General features: G+C 34.0%; 3 protein-coding genes across 4 annotated transcripts; all 3 read right to left on the bottom strand.

The window, feature by feature from the left end:
* Nucleotides 1-583: 583 nt before the first annotated feature.
* Nucleotides 584-6,248, bottom strand: LOC123884200 (YTH domain-containing protein ECT2-like). 2 transcript variants are annotated; one of them, XM_045933246.1, is made up of 9 exons: nt 6,009-6,248; nt 4,600-4,676; nt 4,414-4,510; nt 4,034-4,116; nt 2,728-3,261; nt 1,755-2,330; nt 1,445-1,657; nt 1,210-1,359; nt 584-1,078 (listed from the first exon to the last, which is right to left on the bottom strand). In XM_045933246.1, the coding sequence occupies exons 1-9, from the start codon at nt 6,043-6,045 to the stop codon at nt 869-871; spliced, it is 1,977 nt and encodes a 658-aa protein (XP_045789202.1). In that variant the 5' UTR covers nt 6,046-6,248; the 3' UTR covers nt 584-868. The 2 variants fall into 2 exon arrangements, with proteins under 2 accessions (XP_045789202.1, XP_045789203.1); XM_045933247.1 differs by lacking the exons at nt 4,600-4,676; nt 6,009-6,248 and having other exon boundaries at nt 4,409-4,513.
* A 4,003-nt stretch (nt 6,249-10,251) lies between these two features.
* Nucleotides 10,252-15,724, bottom strand: LOC123884712 (ADP-glucose phosphorylase-like). Its single transcript, XM_045933875.1, has 6 exons — nt 15,440-15,724; nt 14,891-15,352; nt 13,200-13,490; nt 11,823-12,094; nt 11,001-11,067; nt 10,252-10,927 (listed from the first exon to the last, which is right to left on the bottom strand). Exons 1-6 carry the CDS (start codon nt 15,515-15,517, stop codon nt 10,421-10,423), a joined length of 1,677 nt encoding a protein of 558 aa, XP_045789831.1. The 5' UTR covers nt 15,518-15,724; the 3' UTR covers nt 10,252-10,420.
* A 3,224-nt stretch (nt 15,725-18,948) lies between these two features.
* On the bottom strand, nt 18,949-23,134 carry LOC123886996 (ADP-glucose phosphorylase). Its single transcript, XM_045936259.1, has 3 exons — nt 22,600-23,134; nt 21,038-21,328; nt 18,949-19,571 (listed from the first exon to the last, which is right to left on the bottom strand). Exons 1-3 carry the CDS (start codon nt 23,101-23,103, stop codon nt 19,305-19,307), a joined length of 1,062 nt encoding a protein of 353 aa, XP_045792215.1. The 5' UTR covers nt 23,104-23,134; the 3' UTR covers nt 18,949-19,304.
* Nucleotides 23,135-23,949: the final 815 nt, after the last annotated feature.

Genomic DNA, 23,949 nt, shown 5'->3' with positions numbered 1-23,949 from the left:
TGTTCAATTTCCACCGCCGTTGGCAATGACAAAACCTCAATGGATGCACTTTCGTGAACAATTCTTGCTTGCTTTATTGACATAAGAATAACACCAAATTCTTTTTTTTGACAAAAAATAACACCAAATTTTCACCATTAGAACACCTTAATTTATTATTTTAAAAGCAAAAATCCCGAAAGAAAAAAAAAAAAAAGAGGACTAAATCCCGAGTGCTCAACATGTCAAAAGTTAGTACACATGAAGAAGAATACATTGATATTTTATTGAACCGACTCACCGCAACATGGAATGATAAATCAAATATTAGATTATTTTTCCTCTTCTCCCAGCATTTTTCAGCACACGCTATTTGTTTGGATTACACAATGCAGTCATGCAAAAACACCCATTTTTTCTCATCATGAATTGTGTAATTTTGCCACCCTCCATCGTCAAAATAACTACAGTATTTAATATCTACTGCTTCTCTACTTCTGTGATATTAAACAGAGACCAAAGAAGCATATGGAACATAAGTTGATCGTACTATCAAATTCAGAGAGATTTGATAACCAAACAAAATAAAATATAAATACCGTCATCAAAATAAAATATCAATGCTTTGTAAAAGGAAATGAACATAAACATAAGCTTCTTGGATTAGAGAGCAAAGATCACTCCCTCACACAAATACCAATACTGCCATATATTTGATTTGACTAGCTATGAAAAAGCTAAACTGACAAACTCCACTACAAGATTAAAAGGTCGAATAAGCTAGGTAAAGCATAAAAAACAACACAAAAACTTCCACCATACTAAAATAATTCAAGAAAAAAGGATAAAAAGAAGTTTGAGAGGTCTTGAAAATCACATTTTAACCACCCTACTGCTTGATATTGTCACTGGTTAAACCGTTATTTGAAGAGTCTGCGGGTGGTTGAGTAGGTGAAGTAGGTGTTCCATTCACTTCTACAACCTTCTCACTTCCTGCTGCATCTGCAATAACCAATTCCTTCGCCAAGGTTCCATCATTAGACTTGGGCAATATATCTGTCCCATTAGTTGTTAAATCATTTGACTTGGTGACCTGTAACTGAACAAGGTATTTGAAATGTTAGATCAGTAGGAGAAACCAATCAAATTGTATGTTCTTTAATGTATGTTAGTATCCTCAATTAAGGTGCGTTGAAATAAATGAAATGAGTAATTTTAAAAGGTGCGTACTATCTCTTTTGCAAAGGATTGTTCCTTGGCTTTTTTCTCCAGCATAGTCTTTTCGCGACCCTCATAAAATGCAAAATCATCCAGGATGCATGTTTTGCTTGAATACTCCTTGAAAATTTTCAGAATTTCAATACCCTTCTCAAACTTAACCTGCACAAGGATATATGTTCAGAATTGTCTGATGAAAGATGGATGGGGTTAATTGGAAACAAAACAAGCCTCTCTGAGTGAATACCTCTTGAGTGTCCCTACTGTTTGTCACAGGTTTGTTTTCATTGTTTTCAAGTGTTATGTGTCTCAACTCATTATTTGGGATATCCTTAATGATATGCCACTTCACAGAAAAGCAACCGGTCCACCTATCCTGCTGCCAGTACTCTACTGTTCTGTCAAAATCAACTGGACTCACCATCTCTGCTAAACCAACAAATTGTCCACTAGTATTGACCTGTAACAAAAATCATTTGAGGCAAAAAGTGAGGCTTGGTAAAACCAAGACGACATAAGAATTCCCAACAAAATACTGCATTGAGTTGCTAACTCACCGAAAATAGCAAAAATATAGGACAGGCAACAGCCTTCTCCTTGGCTTCCTGATATGCAGCATCAAGCTTCTTGTTCCCATTAGGGGTGCTTGTCCACACATTGTATTTCATACTTTTATGAATATCATCCTCACTATAAGATTTGATGACAAAAAACTTCGCATCAGAATAAGTCTCAGATAAATCTTCCCCATTGTACGGTTGCTTGTTGGGAACTGGATTCACTTCTTGATTATCACTCTTGATAGGAAGGTCCTGTCCCTTGAGTAATAATGTGACAGGTCCAACACTTTTGACATTTTTATCATCAGAACTATTGGAGCCTCTCGGTCCCTTGTTCAGCTCACCAAAGCCATCCACATTTCTTTTGACATGGTCAAATGCACGGCCATAATTTGAGGATTTATACTTGCTATCATACGAGCTTGTTCTGGATCCATATGCAGTAGATCCGAAATTGGACCTACCTCTGTATGTGCTTCCATATTGTCCGTACATTGCGTTGCTTGGGTACAGACCATTACCATAACCAGAATACAGTCCCAGTCCAGATGATTGCATGGAACTATGCAAGTTCTGCAACCCAGGAACAATATTTAAAGTGAATTTTTGAATATTTTATACTAACAGAAACACAATTGTAAACAAAAATTGAATTACCTACTCTACTGTAAAATAGGTAATGAATACAAGAATCCATGCCATGTGGTTAGATAAATATGTGGAAATTATCAAAACAGTCATACCCAAAATCAAATCTGATGAAAAAATAATATATAAATGGAAAGTTGCTTGAGGATAATAGAGTCAATTTTGTGAACAACTTCAGATAGAAAACTATAACATACATAAGAAAAGTCATCATGCGATCGAGGTGAAGTTTTAAAGGGGAAAACAAATGTATGCAAGTACTTAGATCCCTTAGTCTAGAGGTTAGAAGCAAGAAGTTGGACAACGGAGTGAGTGAACATACCGTGAATTGTGGAAGTGGTTGGGGAATAGTGGTATTCCTTTGAGAGGAATAATCTTTGGCAGACATAGCCGGCGAAGATAATCCAAACTTTGCTCCATGTTTGGACTGCCTATCAGAAAATAAGGGATCTGAAGGGTATGATGGTTGAGTACCGACACTTGGATTTTGATATCCTGACGCAGGAACATATGAAGAATAGCCAGCCCTTTGATAAGAATCATTTGACCCAGTGTTATTTGAAGAATATCCATTGGTCCCAGTAGTGGTGCTTCCTTTGTTCAAAACTGATGAAGGGACATGTTCAGCACCAGCAGCTGAAGTTTTCCCTCCCTGAGAATTGACTTTGTTAGCACCGTATGTCCCATTGGCAGAAGCTGGAGAAGGATAATAAGAAGGATACTGGTACTGTTGCAGCCCAAAGAGCTTCTCATCATGTGGGATGGTTGGAGATGAACTGGGTGACGGATAGGATCCATATGGTGGATAACCATAATTTTGAGGGTACATGTAAGAACCACCATCTCCATAAACACCCTGTTAAGCAGTTCATTAAACAAAATGTAGTTAAGATTGCTCACAGATTCAGCAATTCTGTTGCATGATATTTCATTGTATAAAAACAGTAAGAAACAAATCATATTAGCAACGATACAAGTAGGAAGAAAGTAGGAAGCTGCACTAATAATAAATTGGTACACAGGAATTAATACATCTCATGACAATCGTGCTCATTAAAACAGCTACACCCATGCTTTTATGCACTGGTATGTGATATGACTTTCTTTGCTTGAGAAGTCTCTCTCATACATCCCTACTTTATGCAAAATCTCCTAAAAACAACAAAGGAAAGTATAATTTCCTAGAAAACAATGGTGTCAAAGTTGAGTGTTATTCTCAGAGTAAGTTGTAGTTACTGTGAATGATGTTGTGGACCGTGGTCATCAAAGTCAATCCGGATTACTAAAGAACTCTAGATTGGTAATCATCAGGAAAAAGAAATCATAAATAACACACTGCAATTTAAATTTGAAACAGAACACAAACTGTAAGCTGTTATACTAATGAAAAAAATTGAGCTTTCAAAAAGTAATCAATCGTGATTTTAGGAAGTACTAACTATAGTAAGCAGCCATCCTCTTCATTTAATTTTGAAGTCAATATACAATAGAAATTAAACAATATGCCGAATAGCAATGTTCCCCAATAGGCTAACACCATTTCAAAAACGCCAATTATTAAAAATTTAATAAAAAATACATACACACAATTATCACCAAGTCAAGTAACCAGAATAAGAAGTACATACTTGCGCCATTCCTCCATTAGCATTCACATAACTGGGATAAATGTTGCTCCAATCATTGACATAACCGCCTTGCCCATCATAGCCTGTAGTTGTAGACATTCCCATAACCACGTCATTTTTCTCCAGAGAAAATAATGTTATCAAATACAAGTGTTGTCAAACACAGAAAATAGCAGTTTATTCAATTCCGCAACGCTACAGTTCTATAGCGCCTTCTAAAGCCATTATTTAACAACACTATGTACTAAATCGCATATGGCATAACAATAGAAGTTCGTTCAAAATTCTACTACGTCAGAGCGCTATAGTACTGCTAATTGACAAGACTGTGAATAAACAACCTCCACATTATCTACTTAAGTCATAATAGCTTACCTTACCTCCGTAATAGTATTCAGTAGAAGGGTGTCCGTTTGGAACAAAACTCGCATTCGTATTAAATGGCTTGGGCACGTCATTAGCTTGACCATGTCCATTCTGTGGATAGAAATAAGAAACAATCAATCAGTTAATAGACTGGTACAATGTTAAACACACCAATGCTCTGTACACTGTTCAAGCCTCACCTTCTTTGCCGGCTCAGGAACTGCAATCGTCCTGGTCTCAGAACCCAAAGTCATATTCTGTAGTAATTCTGTAGTGTCTATAACAATTACGGTAAAGGAAATTCATTTTTCATCGAACTCCAAGAAATCACTTCACAATCCCAGGCATAAAAAAATACACTTGCAATGAACAACAAATAGAAAAAAAAACAAAAAATTCAAGTAGATCAACACAAGTATACTATATAGTACATAGTAATGCTTCTATGGATGGAGTAGACACCAAATAATTGGACTCACATAAACACCAGTGTTGTCAAAATAGTGAATTGCACTGGTATAGCACCCACTACAGCCGCTATTTGACAACTCTTTATACTAAATTGTGTATTGCATAACAGTAACAATTTGTTCAACTTCGGCTACAGTATTTAACAACACACACATATACATAATTCTAAAATAAAAAATAAAGGGTAGTGGAGAAACATTTGCCATTGAAATAACAATAACAAAAGCACCAAAAAAAAAAACCACTTGGAACAAACAAAATGAAAGGGATTAAAATACCACCACCAAAAAAAATTATGACATCTCATTACAAAATAAATTAGGTCAAACTTTAAAAAAAAATGTGGTCGCAACTACAGTTACCACCACAACATCAAAATCTCCACAATCACATCATCACTGAATTTCATCCGCCCCAATTGTAAAACTTTGATTTCACTGGAATCAATAATATTGATAATTCAAAACCTAGCTATCATATACTCAAAAACTTTGATTTCACTGTTATGATAATTCAAAACCTAGCTATAGTATTACAGTAAAATTCAAGAACATAAATTAACCATAAAAAAAAAAAAACAAAAACCCTAATTACACACAAACACAACAAAAAAAAACTCATGAAATTAATTATAACAAACAAAATCTACCAAAGTGACCATAATAATAAACCAAAAAAATGATTAAAATTGAATTACATATGCATAAACTAAAACAGCAAAATTCAAGAAGATAAATCAATCATAAAAAACAAAAACCCTAATTACACAAAAAAAAAAAAAAAAAAAAAAAAACTCAAGAAATGAAATTAATCATGAACAAACATGAGGAGCTACCAAAGTGACTGAGTATTAAAAACCAAAAAATGATAAAAGTTGAATTACACAGACATAAACTATAACAGCAAAATTAAAGAAAAATAAATCAACCATAGAAAACAAAAACCCTAATTACACAAAAGAAATGAAATTAATCATTAACAAACATGAACTTGCAAAGTAACTAACTATAAAGAAATCAGCAAAATCATTGAAATTGAATTACATAAGCATAAAGTAAAGAAGCAAAATTGAATAATAAAAAAGAATTCATCGAGTAGCATAACATAGAGAGAGAGAGAGAGAGAGAGGAAAGGATACTGGTAGTAGTGTCCGGTGAGGAAGCGACGGTAGCCATGGTGATGAAATCGACGACGCAGCCGATGAGAGAGAGAGAGTGGATGAGAGAGAAAGTGAGAGAGAAAAATAGGGTAAAGAGAAGAAGAAGAATTTATATATATATGTGAGAAGCTTGGTGAAGGGGTCGCCGCTAGCACCTTCAGAGTTGGGGTTTTGGACAAACGCGACTATTCAATTCAAGAGATTTAAGCCCAATTATTCACTTTTTTTTTTTTCAATTGTAAATTAAAATAAGTTAGTCTCGCAAATTATAATTCAACTACGGTTTCATCCCCTACAACTACGATCTGGAGGGAGCTGAAATCATTTGATGTTAAAACTGACCCTCGAACCAAATTAAAACTGAAAGCCAAAAACAAAATCTAACTCAATTGATCGAAATGTGGAAATTACTCTATTGGGCAGTATGATTATGGTTCGAACTCCGCTCCCTTTGATTTGTGTTTGTGAATTTATCGTTTCATTCGTAAATCAGCAAGATAATACAGGATAGGACAAAATTATACCTGGGAGACAAAATAAAATGGGTATTTTCGTGTTTTTTATAGTTGTATTGTGTGCAAAAAGTTGTCATGTGGTTCAATGAGGGACAAAAAAAATTGTTTTTGCCCTATTACCTGCTACATAATTTGTCCAGTCTCATAATTAGTTTCAAATCAAACAGGATACATCAAAAGTTGTCCAATCCCCTATGATAGTTTGATATTTTGTCAACAAAAAAAAAGTTGAAACTCGGATACATTTAGTCTAAGGCCCCGTTTGGTCCTACTTATTTTCTACTTTTATATTTCTCCTTAAAAGAAATAGAAAAGTAGAAAATTTTATTTGACCCTATTTCTCCTTAAAAGAATTAGAGAAATAAAGTAAAAAAGTAGAAAATAATGAGAAGTTGGGTCAAAAATAATTTTTTACATATTTACTACTTTTAAGGAGAAGAAAATAAGGGGGTGTTTGGTAACACAAATAAGCTAGCTTATAGCTTATTCTATGAGCTTATAAGCTTGTTTCAAAAAATTAGAGGTGTTTGGTAACAAGCTTTTTTTACTAGCTTATAGTTTTTTTCCAGATGTTATTTCAAGTAGCGTTTGAGCTTATAGCTTATAGTTTTTTACACTTTATTCCATTTTTACCCTTTAATTTAATAACTACACACTCTAAAAAATAAACTACCCACTATCAATTATGTCATTTTATATTTATTAACCACTTCAAAAGCTAATTTTACCAAACACTTTAATTTCAATTAGATAGTTTTTCAGCTATCAGCTATAAGCTAGTTTTTCAGCTATCAGCTAGCTTATAGCTTATTTTTACCAAACAGACCCTAAGTAGAGTCGGACCCTTAAATCTTGGTTAAATACAATTGTAATTGGAATTGAAAGGTGCGTTAATCAACGCTTTGAATTTAAAAGTGGTCAATTGTTTAAGAGAATTTGAGTTTATTTTTTTTATATTTTTCAATAGAACAATTTTTATATTATACTTTTTTTTTTGGTAGAGTTATATTTTATTTACTCTGCGGTAAAATTCTAAATTATTAGGGTTAAGAATCGAGACACAAATTTATTTTTTGGAAACGAGTGTTGTGTTGTGTTGATTTGAATGAAATTGAACGTGGATATCTTAAGCTATCATCTTGGAAAATAAAGTTTAAAGACTTTACTAAAGATGATAAGTAGATATGACAATCGTTTGATAGTTTTTTTTTTTACAAATTGTTTGATAATTTATAATTAGAAAATGAAGGTATTTGTTTGTACTTTGTAGGTAAAATAATTGGATATTTTTTAACTATTTTTCAATTAATTGATGTTTTTTTTCTGAATGGCTAAATTTTATTAATAACGAAATTGAGCGTAAGACGAACACAGTTTGCAAAATCATATCATACAAAAACTCTTCACAAAGGAAGACTTTCAACACCAATGGCGAAACACTAAAAACCCTTAAAACTAGCCATCCATATAATAGTAATTAAGACAACAACCTAGATCAATAACAACAAACCGCCCCAAAAGTCAAACAAAAACAAAATGCACCATATACCATCTCCGCCGCCCAACCTATACTCAATCCATATGAACTAAAACGACAGCCTCGAATATCAAACGAAAACCTGCTCAAAACAGAACCACCATCCGACAATCTTTAAGAATAAACAAAACCAAAACAAACAACACAAGCGGCGGCGTAAAGGATTAAAGACGCAGTTGCGAAAAGCTTTGGGAGAGGTATAGACGCTCCACGGTGGTCCCATTGAGAAGGAAAAGGAAAGGGTAGATACGCCCAACCTAAATTGTTCTAAACTTGAACTGGACCGCTCATCACACCACTTGAGGAAGCTAGTTCCTTGGAACAACATCAACACACAACCAAATCAAGGTCACCGACGCAGCGGAGGCCGTTGGAAGCACAACACCAAAACTTGCCACCACAACTTCACAAATGCAGAAACGCAGGACCGGCATGCCAAGATTGGTTGTTCAATCTTTCTCGTACCTTCTGAGAAGGCAACAATTATGCTAATTTTTTGACTAAATTAGACGCTTCTTCTAATGTTTTTAGGTTGTTTGGGACGACACATAAATTAACTTATAATTATAGCTTATAAGCTCATTTAGTTAAAAAAAAAAAAACTTTGTTTAGCAACAGTTTTTACAAAAGCACTTATAGCTTATTTAACTAGCTTATAGCTATTTCAAGTAGCTTATAGCTTGTCATTTTTTCTTCGAATTTTACACCTATAATCTTACTTGAAAAAATTAAATATTAACTAAACATATCTTTTTTATGTCATTTCATACTTATATATGTTAGTTCAATCATTAATTTTCCCAAACACCACAAATTTAATCAAATAACTTATTCGCTATAAGTTCATCCATCAACTTCATACTAAATAGATTAATAATGTCATTTTAAATGCTATATCTCTGAGTCGATAAACTTATTTGTGATAGCTAAAAACATCTTATTAGGATGGGGAGAGATCAAATTACACCGGTGTAACATTTGTGTAATGTTACACTGCTCAATAACGCTTTAACGAATACCAATTTTACAAAATTCACAGTTGGATTGAAAGCTTATATCGTATAGATCATCTATGTTGAATTGTATAAAAATCTAAAATCGTTTGATATGTTTTTGAGATAGATCAAGATTAACGGTATTCAATAAAAACGCATAAACCATTAATCTTCATCGGTCTCAATAACATATCAAACGATTTTAGATTTTTGTAAAATTTAACACGGATGATCTATACGATATAAGCTTTCAATCCAACGGTCGATTTTGTAAAATTTGTATTCGTTAAAGCTTATTGAGCGGTGTAACATTACTCAAATGTTACACCGGTGTAATTTGATCCCTCCCCTATTAGAATAGCTAGATATAAGTTTATAAAAGTACTAGATATTTTTTTTGTTACAAAAAGGTTAGGTGAGTTAGATTTTGAATGACTGTCAATATATAAGCAAATTTCAAAACTCAAATAGCACTAATAGAAATACTTAAAAGTTGTCCATTAAAGAGGTCATTGTGCCAATTACCAAAGTTAAACTCACATATGTTCTTACGACTTACGAGTAAGAGCTAATTTCTTACCAACTAATTAACCTTCATTAAAAGTATAGCTAGAGATATAAGAACATAATTGTTAAAAATAAATTACTCCTTGGGATAACCAAGTAGGCTCCTTAATCTTTTAAAATCAATTGGTTTAAAAAATCATTTTTTTGCACATGTAGAACAATTAATCTGGACAAATATATTTTTTAGACGGAGGGGGAATCTTATTAAAAATAAATTGCAAATGACAAGTAAAAAGTGAACATAATTCACTTAATAATAGAGACATTGCAATTTAAAGGGATCATAATTTAAACATGAGATTTTCCACTTATTCACTTTGAGGTGTAACTGAGTTAACTAATAAATTTGGTTTTACAACATTTTGACTTTTGTAACTGAGTTATGATTAAATCAGTATTAGTAAGCAAGCTCAAACTAACATGATTCGAAATTAATCCATATTTACCACAAGAGTACAACCAAACCAGACATAGGAATCGTAGACAATCTTCTAGTGGGGAAAAAATTAACTTGAATTGTTTAGTGTAACTCTAGAGAAATCATCATCAGATTAATAGTTGAAACGTTGAAATAATTACTAGGATGATTCTAATGATAACAGCAATAATAACAACAATAAAAATGTCCTTTCGACAAATTAGAAAGTAATACAAATGTTGAATGCAGTACAATCAATTAACACTAATATCTATGCTGAATGTTCAACTTCTATTCTAGAACGTTTTAGCGCTTGGCGCACATTATAAATCTGCTTGACAGAAGTGAGATTCTCTTCATTACGTGTCTGCAATAACTCTAGAACGTTTTAGCGCTTGGCGCACATTATAAATCTGCTTGATAGAAGTGAGATTCTCTTCATTGCGTTCTTTCAATGTCTGTAATATGTCTTTCGGTTTTACCATACTCCTTGTCAAATCATCAACCAGCGACTTCTCTTCGCCACTTAGCCGACCAGCATATGTGCTCCCGATCGCTGTTTCAATTACTTCATGGTTGTGAAATCCACAGACTACATTCACTTTCCATCCATCCCCATTTCTAACAGGTCTTCCTCTGAGTCTGAATGGACACCCACATTTCTTCGTTCCAGTCTTGCGAGCCAATGCATCCTTGTATTGTCTATATCTTCCGCTTCTTTCACAACCCAGAATCACAGTTGTCTTCCGTCCTATCTTCTTCTTCCCTGATCCACCATTGTCTGACCGCTGAATAATAACAGTAAATCCGTTCTCTCTCCCAATGGCTCGAGCCCAATTCAGTAGATATTCTCGGGTAGGAAACATCTAAAAATAAAAAATTATAATGTTTGTTTGAATAGGAATAAAAAATCACAACAATAACTCAGAATTCAATTACCTCTTTAGTGGTGAATGCCTCGCTATAATCCACAATCTTACTTGGAGGTGAAAAACCCACAGTGCGCCTACAAAAAAATCCAATACACCACCTCAAAATAAATATTATATTTGCATGTTTCAGAAATTTAAATTCCAATAATGTGGAAAATAAGCTTTTGGAAATTAAATTACAAAACAAAGCAAAAATTAATTTCCATAAACCAAATTTCAAAATTTGACATAATATACTCCCAGAATTGAAATTCCAAAACCATAACACTTAAAAAATTCATTAGAAAAATACCCAAAAAATAACAATCAACTAATTTTAAAAAGACTAAAAATAACATTAAGAATTGAAGAATATATAAATTGAATCAAACATAATCATTTAAACATCCAAGTTCCCTATTTTCACTATATTTTCTCCCTATTTTACCATTTTGGAGCCATGTGTGCAACAATAAGCAAAAAATATAGCAAACTCAACAATTTACAAGCTCTAAACATCTTACATAACATTCAACTCCAATCTCTTCCTCTTCTAGTATCCATGTAACACTAGGTAAATTTAAAATATATCATTTATGTGAACAATATGCTAAAATGATGGTAATTACTCCGCACTGTAGAAAACAGATAGATAAAGATAGTCTTCATTTTATTATTTGGTTTCAAGAACTTAGGGGAATCAATTCTCTTAAATGCACCTAACAAAGGACATAATCTCGCAGAGCCTAAGTTGGCACCAAGAGACACTCACCATAAACTGAAACAAATATACAAATAATATTTTATCAGCGTTCAAGCTTGAAATTAGCTCAACAAGTATATTTTATACCTTTCATGTGCAAACACGGGAACAATCACTTCTCTTAGAACCTTTGCAGCATCCTCAGGCAAAACAGGATTGATGTGACACCCAGTTCCAAGCTCAAACCCAGTTGTCGGAATTAGCTGAGGTACTATCTGTATAAACCAATGATTGTATGCCAACTCTGATTCATCACCATGCAGTGGACTACTGTGAATCATAAAGTTGTATGGCGGATTGTTCAATTGAAAAGACATCTTTCTAAGAATTTGTCTCATCAAACCTCCAAGATCAAGTGCCTGCAAAATAAATGTCAAGATATTAAGGTCAACCATTCAGACCATAACCCCCAAACAGGAGAAAATAGCACATGTGTATATAGTTCGTAATAGTGTGCAATGCATTGCATAATTCACAACTGTAGCTATAGCTCAAGCTATGAGTAACAAGTATATGTTCAATCAGTACTGTTATGATAAATCCTCAAATTTTCAATGTTTGTTAGGCCCTAAATGTTCATCGCATACGAGACATCGGCATCTCCTCACCAATTATTGCTAGGTTCTGAGTCCACCTACTACACCACAGCTTTTTCTTTTCCATAGCTCAGCATTTTCATGCAGCTCTGGTCAGGTATCAACCTAACAAACTGTAACTGTCAAATGCATAGGTTGCCTCTGTTGAACCTTCTCTTTTCTTCCACTATATTTCTTCTCTCTTTTGCACAGATTAATAAACACAAGGTTCTTCCCAACCAGCAGTTTCATGCTGCTTTTTACTTGTATTTTTCAGTTTTTGTACTCTGTTTCACACTCTCACTTGTCCAATCACACCATCATTCCCCTAAAACTCACATATCTGTGATAATACCTAGACTACTGAATTCTTTCCCAATTTCCACTTTCGACAAAAACAAGGTTTATGATTTATGTCTTCGATGGATTTTATGGTTAACTAAATCTTTGAATGGTAACTTGAAATGGAGTTGTACTTGGTTTGTTTGTAAAGGCAGGTGTGTGAAAATCATTTGTTATTCAGTTATATTTGAAAGCGCATGACGATTAGAACTTGGCATCTTCATGTTATATTATAATTCATATGCAAAATTTGTTTGTGTCCAATCATATGATTAAGGCACCACATATAATGCGGCCGTATTCTAATATACCATGACAGTCAAACACCATTTTAGATTTACTTTTTCAATGTGTTTCTGTCACTGTGTGTCACATGTAATCATCACCATTATAAAAGATCTAGCGTCTAACAATCAGCTCAAGTCTCACAAAGCAACTAAAATAAAGCCCTTAATTCATCTGTGATATGAGACGCATTTACGTTAAAATCAAACAACATATTTTGCATATCAACATAAATAGGACTTTGCATAGAATGAAGTTTTACCATTTCAGCATCCAATTCATGGAAATGAGCAGAGTGATTCCGGGGAACAACCCATATCTCAAAAGGAAATGAAGCAGCAAAAGGAACTATTGAAAAGAAGTAGGTAGACGAATCAATCAAAAGTTCCTCACTTTGAATTTCACAAATGCAGCATTTCCCTGTCTGATAAAAATAATCCTTCATATTTCCAAGACGGGCTGAAACACTAGGTGGAATAATTGGCAAGGCTAGAATTTGACTATGAGAATGACTCATTGATGCACCAGCTTTTTCACCGTGGTTTTTAAACACCTTCAAAGATTAATAAAATCAAGTTTATACATGACTTTAGTCAAAATGAACATGAAATTTAAAAACGATAAAACAAAAAACAGGCAGAGTGTCGTAGCTCACATTGAGAGATTTACATACATATTATGGTGAACATATAGGTAATACTCGTTTACTCTTCAGTTTCTCTAATTTAAGAATAGGTCCTATTTGGCACACGTGCAGGTTTTTCAATTTATTATTTTATAAAACCCTAAATTTCTCTTTATTCCACTATTGCAGCAACATCAGCTAGCAAAAACTGCCCTAATAGCGAATCAGTAAGAGTTCAATATGAATTTTAATCTCATACCAGGAATTTACATTTTGCTAGTAGAATAAATCCAAGAGGCTAACTTGACTAACAAATTACCTATTCTAAGAACTACCTTGGTAATTTCTTTTTTCAGGGATGAATATATAACCACACTTATATTGAAGGCTTACATCAAATCAAAATCATCACATTAACCTTCAAAAAGTAAAATGATCACACAGACCGCATTGCATATTTAAACTAGACAGAGCAACACAACAGCAAACATGATTCCTACTTGCAAATCTAGCATGGCGCCACTAAGCTAACCTTGCTGTTTTGAGTGCATATAGACAAATGTCACCAACTATAAAAAATATCACTACTCTTACATAAACGGGTAACACAACCCTGTGTTTTGAGTGCATATAGACAAATGTCACCAACTATAAAAAATATCACTACTCTTACATAAACGGGTAACACAACCCTTGAGGAAGGTAGGAAGGACTGCATGTACAGCAAACCTCACTACTCTCATGTTACCGATTCTCCTTTAAAGCAACTACTTTTAAGTGATAATAACTTTATAGTTCTCTAAACATAAAACTAAAACAAACAAATAAAAACAACACATTAGCCTTCAAAATTGCAAAATCATCACACACCAAACATCACACCTATATTACATATCAAATGCATTTTCTTATTAAATTCACGTATATCCTACTCCTACAAGAGTGCCAACATTGTTCGGGGCAGACAAAGCAACAACGGTAAACATCCTTCCCCAAGGCATATCACCCCACACATTCTTACTAGCATATCTAACACGCTTCCACTTAACCAACCTAATTAGGGTTAATCTATCAAAATCTACGTAACACTCATACTTCAAATTGAAGTTGTGTTCGATGTCTAACATGTGTCACTGCCAGTATCTAACACCAACATGATATTGACACACAAAGTACATTCAATCACTTCAATTTTCTAAATTATTACCGGTATCTATGTTGTCAGTGTCAGACTTGTGCTTCATAGATAACAACTAATATCACCAACTAGACAATTTTGTAAAATTACATTATAAAACAACTAAATAAAGTAAAAAAAAAATTCAAACCTGAATATATTTTATAGACTCAAGGTGAGCCAATTCATGAATTCTACTTGTAAAAGCAACGAAAATCTCTCCAATTTCTTTCGGAGACAACTCCAACAACTGCTCAGAATGAACAGGACTTTCAATCACAACATCATGAATCCCAAACCCATCCAAAACCCTGTCAAACTCCGGAACATCAACATACTCCGGCAAATCCCTCGAAAGCACAGCATTCGGATTCTCCACAACACGAATCTTCCAATTGGATTCATCATAAGGAACACGAAAGATCTCAGGCGTACATTCCTCTTCATGACCAATGCAAAAAACACACGGTTTGTTTCTGCTAGGGTTTGTATTAAACGTCGATTTACCTTTGAAATCGCATGCTTTTTTTCCATTATCTTTTGAGAAAATTATCCAACGGTTCCAAATTACGGATTTTCGAAGTTGTGGACTTAGATCTTCATCGTCGTTTTCCTGAAGAAGAAACAGAGAATGAAAAATTAGGGTTAGGGTTTATAAAATTGAAAGAGAAATAGCAAAAACGACGTCGTTTAGAAGTACCTGAGTTAAGGTAGATAATGGAGAAGGTACTAGGTCTGGTAAACGGCGTTTACCGCCACCAATGGATTTCGTTCTCATCGTTGTGAGAAAAAGGTACGAAAGTTTTTTTGTGAGTTGAAAAGGGTTTCGTAGTGTTTTTTGGTTTCAAAGTTTCGTACTTTGTGTTTGCTGAAACTGAAAGTGTTTTTGGTTGTTGTTAGCCCTAGCTAAGCAGCAGCGGCCATCGGAATGAAGAAGTACACAGACGGAAGAAATATAAAGGCTTAACTACACATTTGGTCCCTTACGTTTATTTTAGGTTTCAATTTGCTCCCTTACGTTTAAAAAGTATCAATTTGGTCCCTTACGTTTATTTTAAGTTTCAAGTTAGTCCTTTCCGTTAGTTTTGTCACTAACACCGTTTGAACAGTACACGTGTCAGCGTGTCCAAGTGCCACGTGTCAGTCCACGTATGCAAATTGACTGCCACATGTGACAAAATTGACGGAAAAGACCAACTTGAAACCTAAAATAAACGTAAGGGACCAAATTGATACTTTTTAAACGTAAGGGACCAAATTGAAACCTAAAATAAACGTAAGGGACCAAATGTATAGTTAAGGCAAATATAAAACACTTTGTTTTGATTTTTTATATTTATTCATTCGTTATTGGTCAAATTTTAAATAATTAAATTGAGTTTTTAAATTAAAATAATCTTTTATTTTACTTTATTTTTATTTTATTGAAAATTTTAGGGTGAAGGGATTTTTATTTTATGAAAGTAAGTACAAAATAGTTTTTTTTTTTTTGGTACAAAAAAAATTGAATCTTTTTTAATTACTAGCAATTTTGTTCGTGTTTTTTCTAACAAAATTGATTTTTTTTTTTTACAACGAAGGAGAGGATCGAATCCAGGACTCATGCATATTAGGAGAAATATTTTTGTAGGCACAATTACACATAATTTTTGTTTAGACATACTCACATCACTTTAAAAAATTAATGTGACTATTTTATTTAACTTTTGAGTTTAATTGATATGCACCGACGGTGTAAAATAGTTTTGCACAATCGTCCAATAAACAAACATTATTTTGCCATGTCATATCAAGAAAGTGGGGTGGAATAAGGTGATGTGGCGGAAAACATGGTTGATATTGGTTGACAGTGTAAAATTATTTTACACCGTCGGTGCATATCAATTAAATCCTTAACTTTTATTTTTTTTTCACATTTATGTATGTGTGCCTAAATGAATTTCATTTGGGTTTGTGTCGGTCTAAGAGTTTCTCCTATCCAAAAGCAAAAATTTAACTTCATGATCTCAATTTTCAAGGTTAGTATGTTTGGTATGATGGAAAGAAAGTGAGAGAAAAAAAAATTACACAAACAAATAAAGTACCCAAATGAGAGAAAACAAATGTCGTCCGCTACTTAAGTAGCGGATCCGTCAGGGGTCAATTCTTCTACCTCAGCCAAAAGTCAATCAAGTCCCCAATTATAATTAACCACTTGTGCATGCAGCCATGCCATACCAAAAATATTTGTATCCTCTTTATTTAAATTTTAAACTATCAAATATGGGGAGGGATCAAATTACACCGGTGTAACATTTGAGTAATGTTACACAGCTCAATAACGCTTTAACGAATACAAATTTTACAAAATCCACCGTTAGATTGAAAACTTATATCGTATAGATCATATATGTTGAGTTGTATAAAAATCTAAAAACTTTTGATATGTTTTTGAGATAGATCAAGATGAACGGTATTCAATAAAAACGCATAAACCATTAATCTTCATCGATCTCAATAACATATCAAACGATTTTAGATTTTGGTAAAATTCAACATGGATGATCTATACGATATAAGCTTTCAATCCAACGGTGGATTTTGTAAAATTTGAATTCGTTAAAGCGTTATTGAGCGGTATAACATTACTCAAATATTATACCGGTGTAATTTGATCTCTCCCCATCAAATATATATATATATATACTAACTTTTATTCAAAACTTGAGGAAATATTTTGGTGACACTGTAAAATATATGCTGATGTACTTTCTGTAACAAAAAAAGAAAAAAGAACCGAAGCTGATCTGAAGATAGAGGAAAACAAAGTGAAGTCTCTGAAGTACAGTATGTATGTGTATCTATCTACTACAACTCTACAAGTACAAGTACAACTCAAAGTCAATAGTAGTGGAACTCAATTTGTTGAGAACATGTGGATCTTGCCATCATCATTCATTGATTTCATGTTGTATATGGAGCTTCAGGAAGGTTCCATTAGTCAAATTGAGTCGGTACAGTACAAAAAATATCCTGTACGTCATGTTTTTTTACTAACTATTAGGAGTATTTAATTATTTATTAGAAAAGTCAATATCTTTATTAAGTAAAGTACTCCTCTAAGTCACTTTGTCATTTTTAGATATATTAAGAAATTACTAATTTTTTGTGAATGTCGTAAAAAATTATAATGTTTTTTCTTTTTTACAAAATTTTTTAAAAGAAAAAAAGTCTTAATAACTTTTCCTCTCTCTCATTGGAAAAAGAAAATAAAAAGGATAATTTAGAAAGATCGACAATAATTATAAGTTTAAACCGATTTTCCTATTCACTCCAAACATAATCATTAAATATTCAACTTCTTTATACTACAAGATAACAAAAATCACATAGCCTTTGCTTCTTTCAAAATCAAAGTTTCAACCTTACAACCCCATAACAAAATATAAAATTAAATTGCTTTCATATAAGATATAAACTGTTTTCATATTCTCTTTTTTTTTTGCTGTAACTATTTTCATATTCTATCAGAAAAATAAATAAGTTATTTTCAGAAATTGTCTTCAAAATCTTATGAATGTCATAATCCACATATGCTTGCTCTATTGATTGACAAATTTTTAAAAAGAAGTCTTCTATTAGCGATCATTTTTTATTGAGTTTTCTTCTCTAGGGTGTAAATTGATAAGGCCAATAGGAATCAAACGGCAAGGTCAGACTTGTCGGCGGGAAGGCTGATGCAACTTTTGGTTTACGCTTGCTTCTCAGCCGGCATCAGATTAGGATCCTAAGTGCAAAGCTTTCTCTCTCCCAATCAACGATGATCTCAGTAGCACGCCCTATATAAATCAATACTTCTCTATACGACTTCCTGCACGCACCTACCCGGATCCTACAAAACACTTTGGGGTAAGGCTACGCGTAAGGCTAAGCCAAGCTACCACCTCGGTGAATTGGTTCAAATAAGTCTATCGAAAAATGCCTCTAGAGTTGTACTATATTTTCGCCCAATTTTCTCAGCTCCGAGCCATTTGCATAACAAGTAGAACGCAGAAAGATAGCAGATTCAACAATACAAGATGAGGCGATGTAACATGTGTAATCCATTTTATTATTTGGTTACAAACATTAGCCAGAACTTAGGGGAATCAATTATCTCAAATTCACCTAAAGTATGACAGCTAAAGCATAAGCTGGCACCAAGAAACCTTTGCCATACAAACTTAAAAGTAAATGTGTGAATAACACTTTTATTAAATTACATAAGTTTGAGATTAGGCCTTAGGGCTTAGTTTGGAAAAGCAACTTAATTAAGCACTTAAAGCATAAACGCTTAGTGCTTACGTATAAACTATTTCTATAACAAAAAATAAAATAAAGTCGAACTATTTTCATATATGCTATAAGCTGTTTTCATAAGCTGTCCTAGAGAGTTTATAGAAAAAAGTTGAAAATAGCTAGCGGACATGTCATAAGTTGTTTCCACAAATTCTCCCAAATAGCCTCAAAAGTGCTTATTCCTGTAGATAAACTCAAATAAACTAATCTAAACAGGCCCTAGGTTAAACAGTATGTTTCTACCCTTTTTATCCTGACTCTGAAACATTTACTTCTCTTAGAACCTTAGCGGCATCTTCGGGGAAAACTGGATTTATGTAACATCCAGTTGCAAGCTCGAAACCTGCCGTCCCAACTAGTTGAGGTACTATTTGTATAAACCAATGTGTGTATGCCAATTCTGACTCATTGCCATGCAGTGGACTAGTGTGAATCATAAAGTTGAATGGTGGATCGTTCAACTGCAAAGATATCTTATTTAGCATTTGTTTCAACAGACCTCCAAGATCAATTGCCTGCAACATAAATATCAAGATATAAACCCTAAACTTTCAGACCACATGTAAAATTAGATGATTGATAATTGTGTGCAATGGTGTATCCTATAGCAAAACAAGAAGGTTCAGTGCTATACTAAACTAAACCCATAATTGCTATAAAATAAAATAAAAAACTAAACCCATAACATTGCAAAATCCACAGCCAGTAGCAATAACTCAAGCTATCTGTAACAAGGATGTTCAAATTCAATCTACTAATCTGAAGCACAAGTACTTGTAAAATGGCGAAGTACCCATACCGGGCATATATCTGGTACAGGTGCACGCACAATACTCTATTTTCCTTTATTATTGTATTGCGACTGAAATTTGTGGCCTTTTTCATATATAAATATAATATTATTTATGTTTCTTTGTTGTTGTAATCAAATACAGTTTTTGACTTTTTAAACTTTTATTGTGAATTGATCAATTTAACTCTCATGTTATAATAAAAAAGCTGTCATGCTTTTTATTGTGAATTTTTACTCAGTTTAGACGATGATCCCAAATGACAGGGAAAAAGATGACAGCAGCATATCCTGAATATAACAGTCAGTTACGACCTGATAAGAGGGAGCTGTTATCAGAGAGTATAAATGTTATCAGATAAGGAGAAAGCACTTGAACCATTATCAAGATAAGTGTAAGAACAGATTCAAACCAGGATAAACACAACTCTTCTGTCAAACATAATGCTTCAACCATATCATTCTTCAGATTCCAAACTACTTATTATATATAGACACTCCATATCTCACTCTTAAACCCTGTCTTACGTTGGCATCCGAGTGTCTTTGCAGATACAACCCCCTCACATAAGAGCGGGGGCAGTAGCAGCATGAGCACATATGGAGAAGAAAGACTCATCACCAACAAGAAGATCAACTTTGTGTTTCCGAGCAGGATCATCGCCCAATGTGGGGACTCAGTAAAACTAACCTAGGCCTCAAAATTCCAACAAGATGGTGCTCACAAGATGCAATGTTCACCATGGGCCGTCCCAGGGAGAACCAGGCTTTCAAAATCACAATTCACACATCCAGACCAGAGGATCCAAACAGCGGAATGAGGAACCCCAGGCGAAGAGGCAGCTAAGCATGGGCCATCTGCAAGTGAAAGGATTGAAGAACTCCGAGCTCAAAACTGACCTATGTGGAGAAAAATAAAGGAGCTGGAAAGAAAGGAGATAAGGAGGAAGAACGGGACATCGACAGTCTAGCGGGTTCAAAATCCTAACACCATTTCAGATCTACTTATTCAATGTTCTGTCACGTGTAATGACCCCTATAAAAGATCTAGCATCTACAGACTGCAGAAACCTTAACAATCAGATTCAAGTCTCATAAAATTGAGCCTTTAATCCACGTGTTGTATGAGATGCATTATAATGAAAGTCCTGTTAAGCATTAGCAGGACTTCGGAAAGAATATAAGTGTTACCTTTTCAGCATCCAATTCATGGAAATGTGCAGAGTGGTATCGAGGAACAATCCATATCTCAAAAGGAAATGAAGCAGCATAAGGAACCAATGAAAAGAAGTAGGTGGACGAATCAATCAATAGATTCTCACGTTGAATTTCACAAATACAGCATTTCCCGGTCTGATCAAAAAAATCTTTCATACTTCCAAGACGGGCAGAAACACTAGGCGGAATAACTGGCAGGGCAATCATTTGACTATGTGAATGACTCATTGATGCACCAGCTGCGGCACCATGGTTTTTAAACACCTTCAAGGATTAACAAACTCGAGTTTATACACAATAATTACACGAAACAGTTGCGAAAAGAACAATAACAGATATTTTAATGTTATTGTAGAAAATGATAAATTAAATTTAAATATACATATATTTGATCCATATGCAATTGTAAGCAATGTGATTCATTCTCCTTGATATAAAATACATAAGCAAAAAGAAGCTGGGAGAGTTGTACTGTCTTGAACGGATCCCCAGCTCAACTCTTATCAGTAAGAGTACAATGTGAATTTCAATCTCATATCAGAAATATATATACTATGTTAGTTAAATCAGGTCCAAACAGTGTCAAACTTAACAAACTAAATACCAATTTTAAGAACCTATGTGAAAACTTATATTTTCAGGGATTACTATAACCACAATAATATTGAAGGTGTACTCCAAAATGACAACAATGAAATCATGTATAGAGTGCATATATATGAAGCATCAACACATACACGAACACCAGACATGACACAAATAAAACTAACACGTAGGTATCGGTAATAATAATGAAAAAAATGAACTGATTTAATTAACCACATGTGTTAGTTTTGTGCTAGTGTCAGACACTAGACAGATCAAGATTCTCTGGAGACGGGAGACCAAAATTCCCGTGATCATGGTCATTATATCAGTAACCATTGAATAAAGTTTCAATCACGGTATTTAAGTTTTCTGTTTTCAAAATAAATATAATTAAAATCAGCATATTTTATCATTTGTCTAATCTTAATCCAACATCACCAATGCGCTAACCGCATAAATGCATAGATATCTCTCAACCGCAAGAAATCCATTGCATGTCTTCAATATGAAGTGTCAGCGTTACAGATATACATATATTCACCGCTACCACTAATATGCTTAGAGTGCATATCTATCAAACACAAACTTACTTATTAGATAAATTGAGTAACCAATGTAGCTAAAAAGTAAATTTTCTCTTATATTAAGGACCGGATACTGAGGTAGTATAATAATTTGAAAAAAACAAAGTGATCAACACGTGACGTGTCAGTGTCCAACACTGACTTTGTCTGGTGATGAAGTCGCAAACACCACTGAAATTCACACACAACTGCGAGGTGGATTCAAACCTAAGTGAGCTAGGATTAATGGATGCCGGACAATATTGACATTGTCACTTGTAAGTTGAGTTAGGACTTATGAAGGCATTTAATTCAATATGAAATATATACATTCACTAATATCACACCAAGTAGAAATTATTACTACTAATTTTGAAAACGAACCTGAACATATTTGATAGAGTGACGATCAACGAGTTGTTGAATTCTTCTAGTATAAGCAACAAAAACCTCTCCAATTTCTTCCCTTTCCAAATCACATAACTGAACCGAATGAACCGGAGTTTCAATAACAACATCATGAAACCCAAACCCATCCAAAACCGAACCGGAAGCTCCATCAACAGGATCATCCAATTCGCGTGAAAGAGCAGGGAATAGATTCTGAATAACCCGAATCTTCCAATTCGGGTCTTCGGATGGGACCCGGAAAATTTCGGGTGCGCATTGGTGTTCGTTGCCGATGCAGAAAGGGCAGTTGGTGGTGGGATTAGGGTTGGATGATGATTTGGATTTGAAATCGGAAGGTCGTTTTGATCTTGCTGGTGAGAATATAACCCAGCGGTTCCAAATTGGGTCTTTTCGAAGTTGTGGTGGGTTTTGGTTTTCTGAGGTTGAAGATGATGACATTGTTCTATGTTTGTGTGTGGTGGGTTTTGATTTTCTCATTTTCTGTAATTGTATTAGTCAAATTAGTCCAAGGGGTTTGACAAGTAATTTTAAGGGTAGACAAATTAATCCATCGAAACATTTATCGGTTATATCGATTTTAAGTTGGGTTGCGGGTCTGTGCTCGGTCCTAATCCCTAGTGTCTTTGGACATTTGAAACATGAGTATTTTATTCTGGTATGAATATTTGATTGTATTATGAGCAACCATCGATAAAAGTGAAAGATCGTATGACTAGTAATAACATCGACTAACATGTCAACTACTTCCATATTCATCCTTAGGAGTAACCAAGTCCAGGTTTCTATAATTAATGCAAACTTTAACCTAATCATTCTTCTTGATTACAGGTACAATATTAGACAACCACATCACATATCTAAGTCGTTCGGATGAATCCTACCTTAATCAGTCTTTCTATTTCGTTTTAGGTTTACCTAAGGATTAAATCTTCTTGGAAGTTACTTGTGTGGTTCACACCATTCTTTGATTGGGAGCTTGTGATTGACTAACTCTATAGTCAAATCAGGCATCTCGTGATAACTCAACGCGAAACAAACTTTATACGGTTCAATCAAACCCACCAACTGATTTTTCTATTCTCCCTTAGCAATCCACTTAGCTTAGTTATTCTAGGTTCCATAAGTTAACCTCGACTAATGGAGGATGGTCGATTGGTTCTCCTTAAATCTGTCTTGTCATCGCATTCAATTTATTTTCTTTCCTTCTTCAAAGTTCCTGCAAGTATTATTTTTTGTGGGGTGGGAGTGAAGAGGCGAGGAAGTGTGTTTAGATAGGGAAAGTGGTGGTTTTGGAGTTCGGAGGATTAGGGAGTTTAACATTTC

This window comes from Trifolium pratense, linkage group LG5 (genome assembly GCF_020283565.1).
Source record: "Trifolium pratense cultivar HEN17-A07 linkage group LG5, ARS_RC_1.1, whole genome shotgun sequence".
NCBI lineage: Eukaryota > Viridiplantae > Streptophyta > Magnoliopsida > Fabales > Fabaceae > Trifolium > Trifolium pratense.
This window is presented reverse-complemented; position numbering and strand designations above follow the sequence as displayed.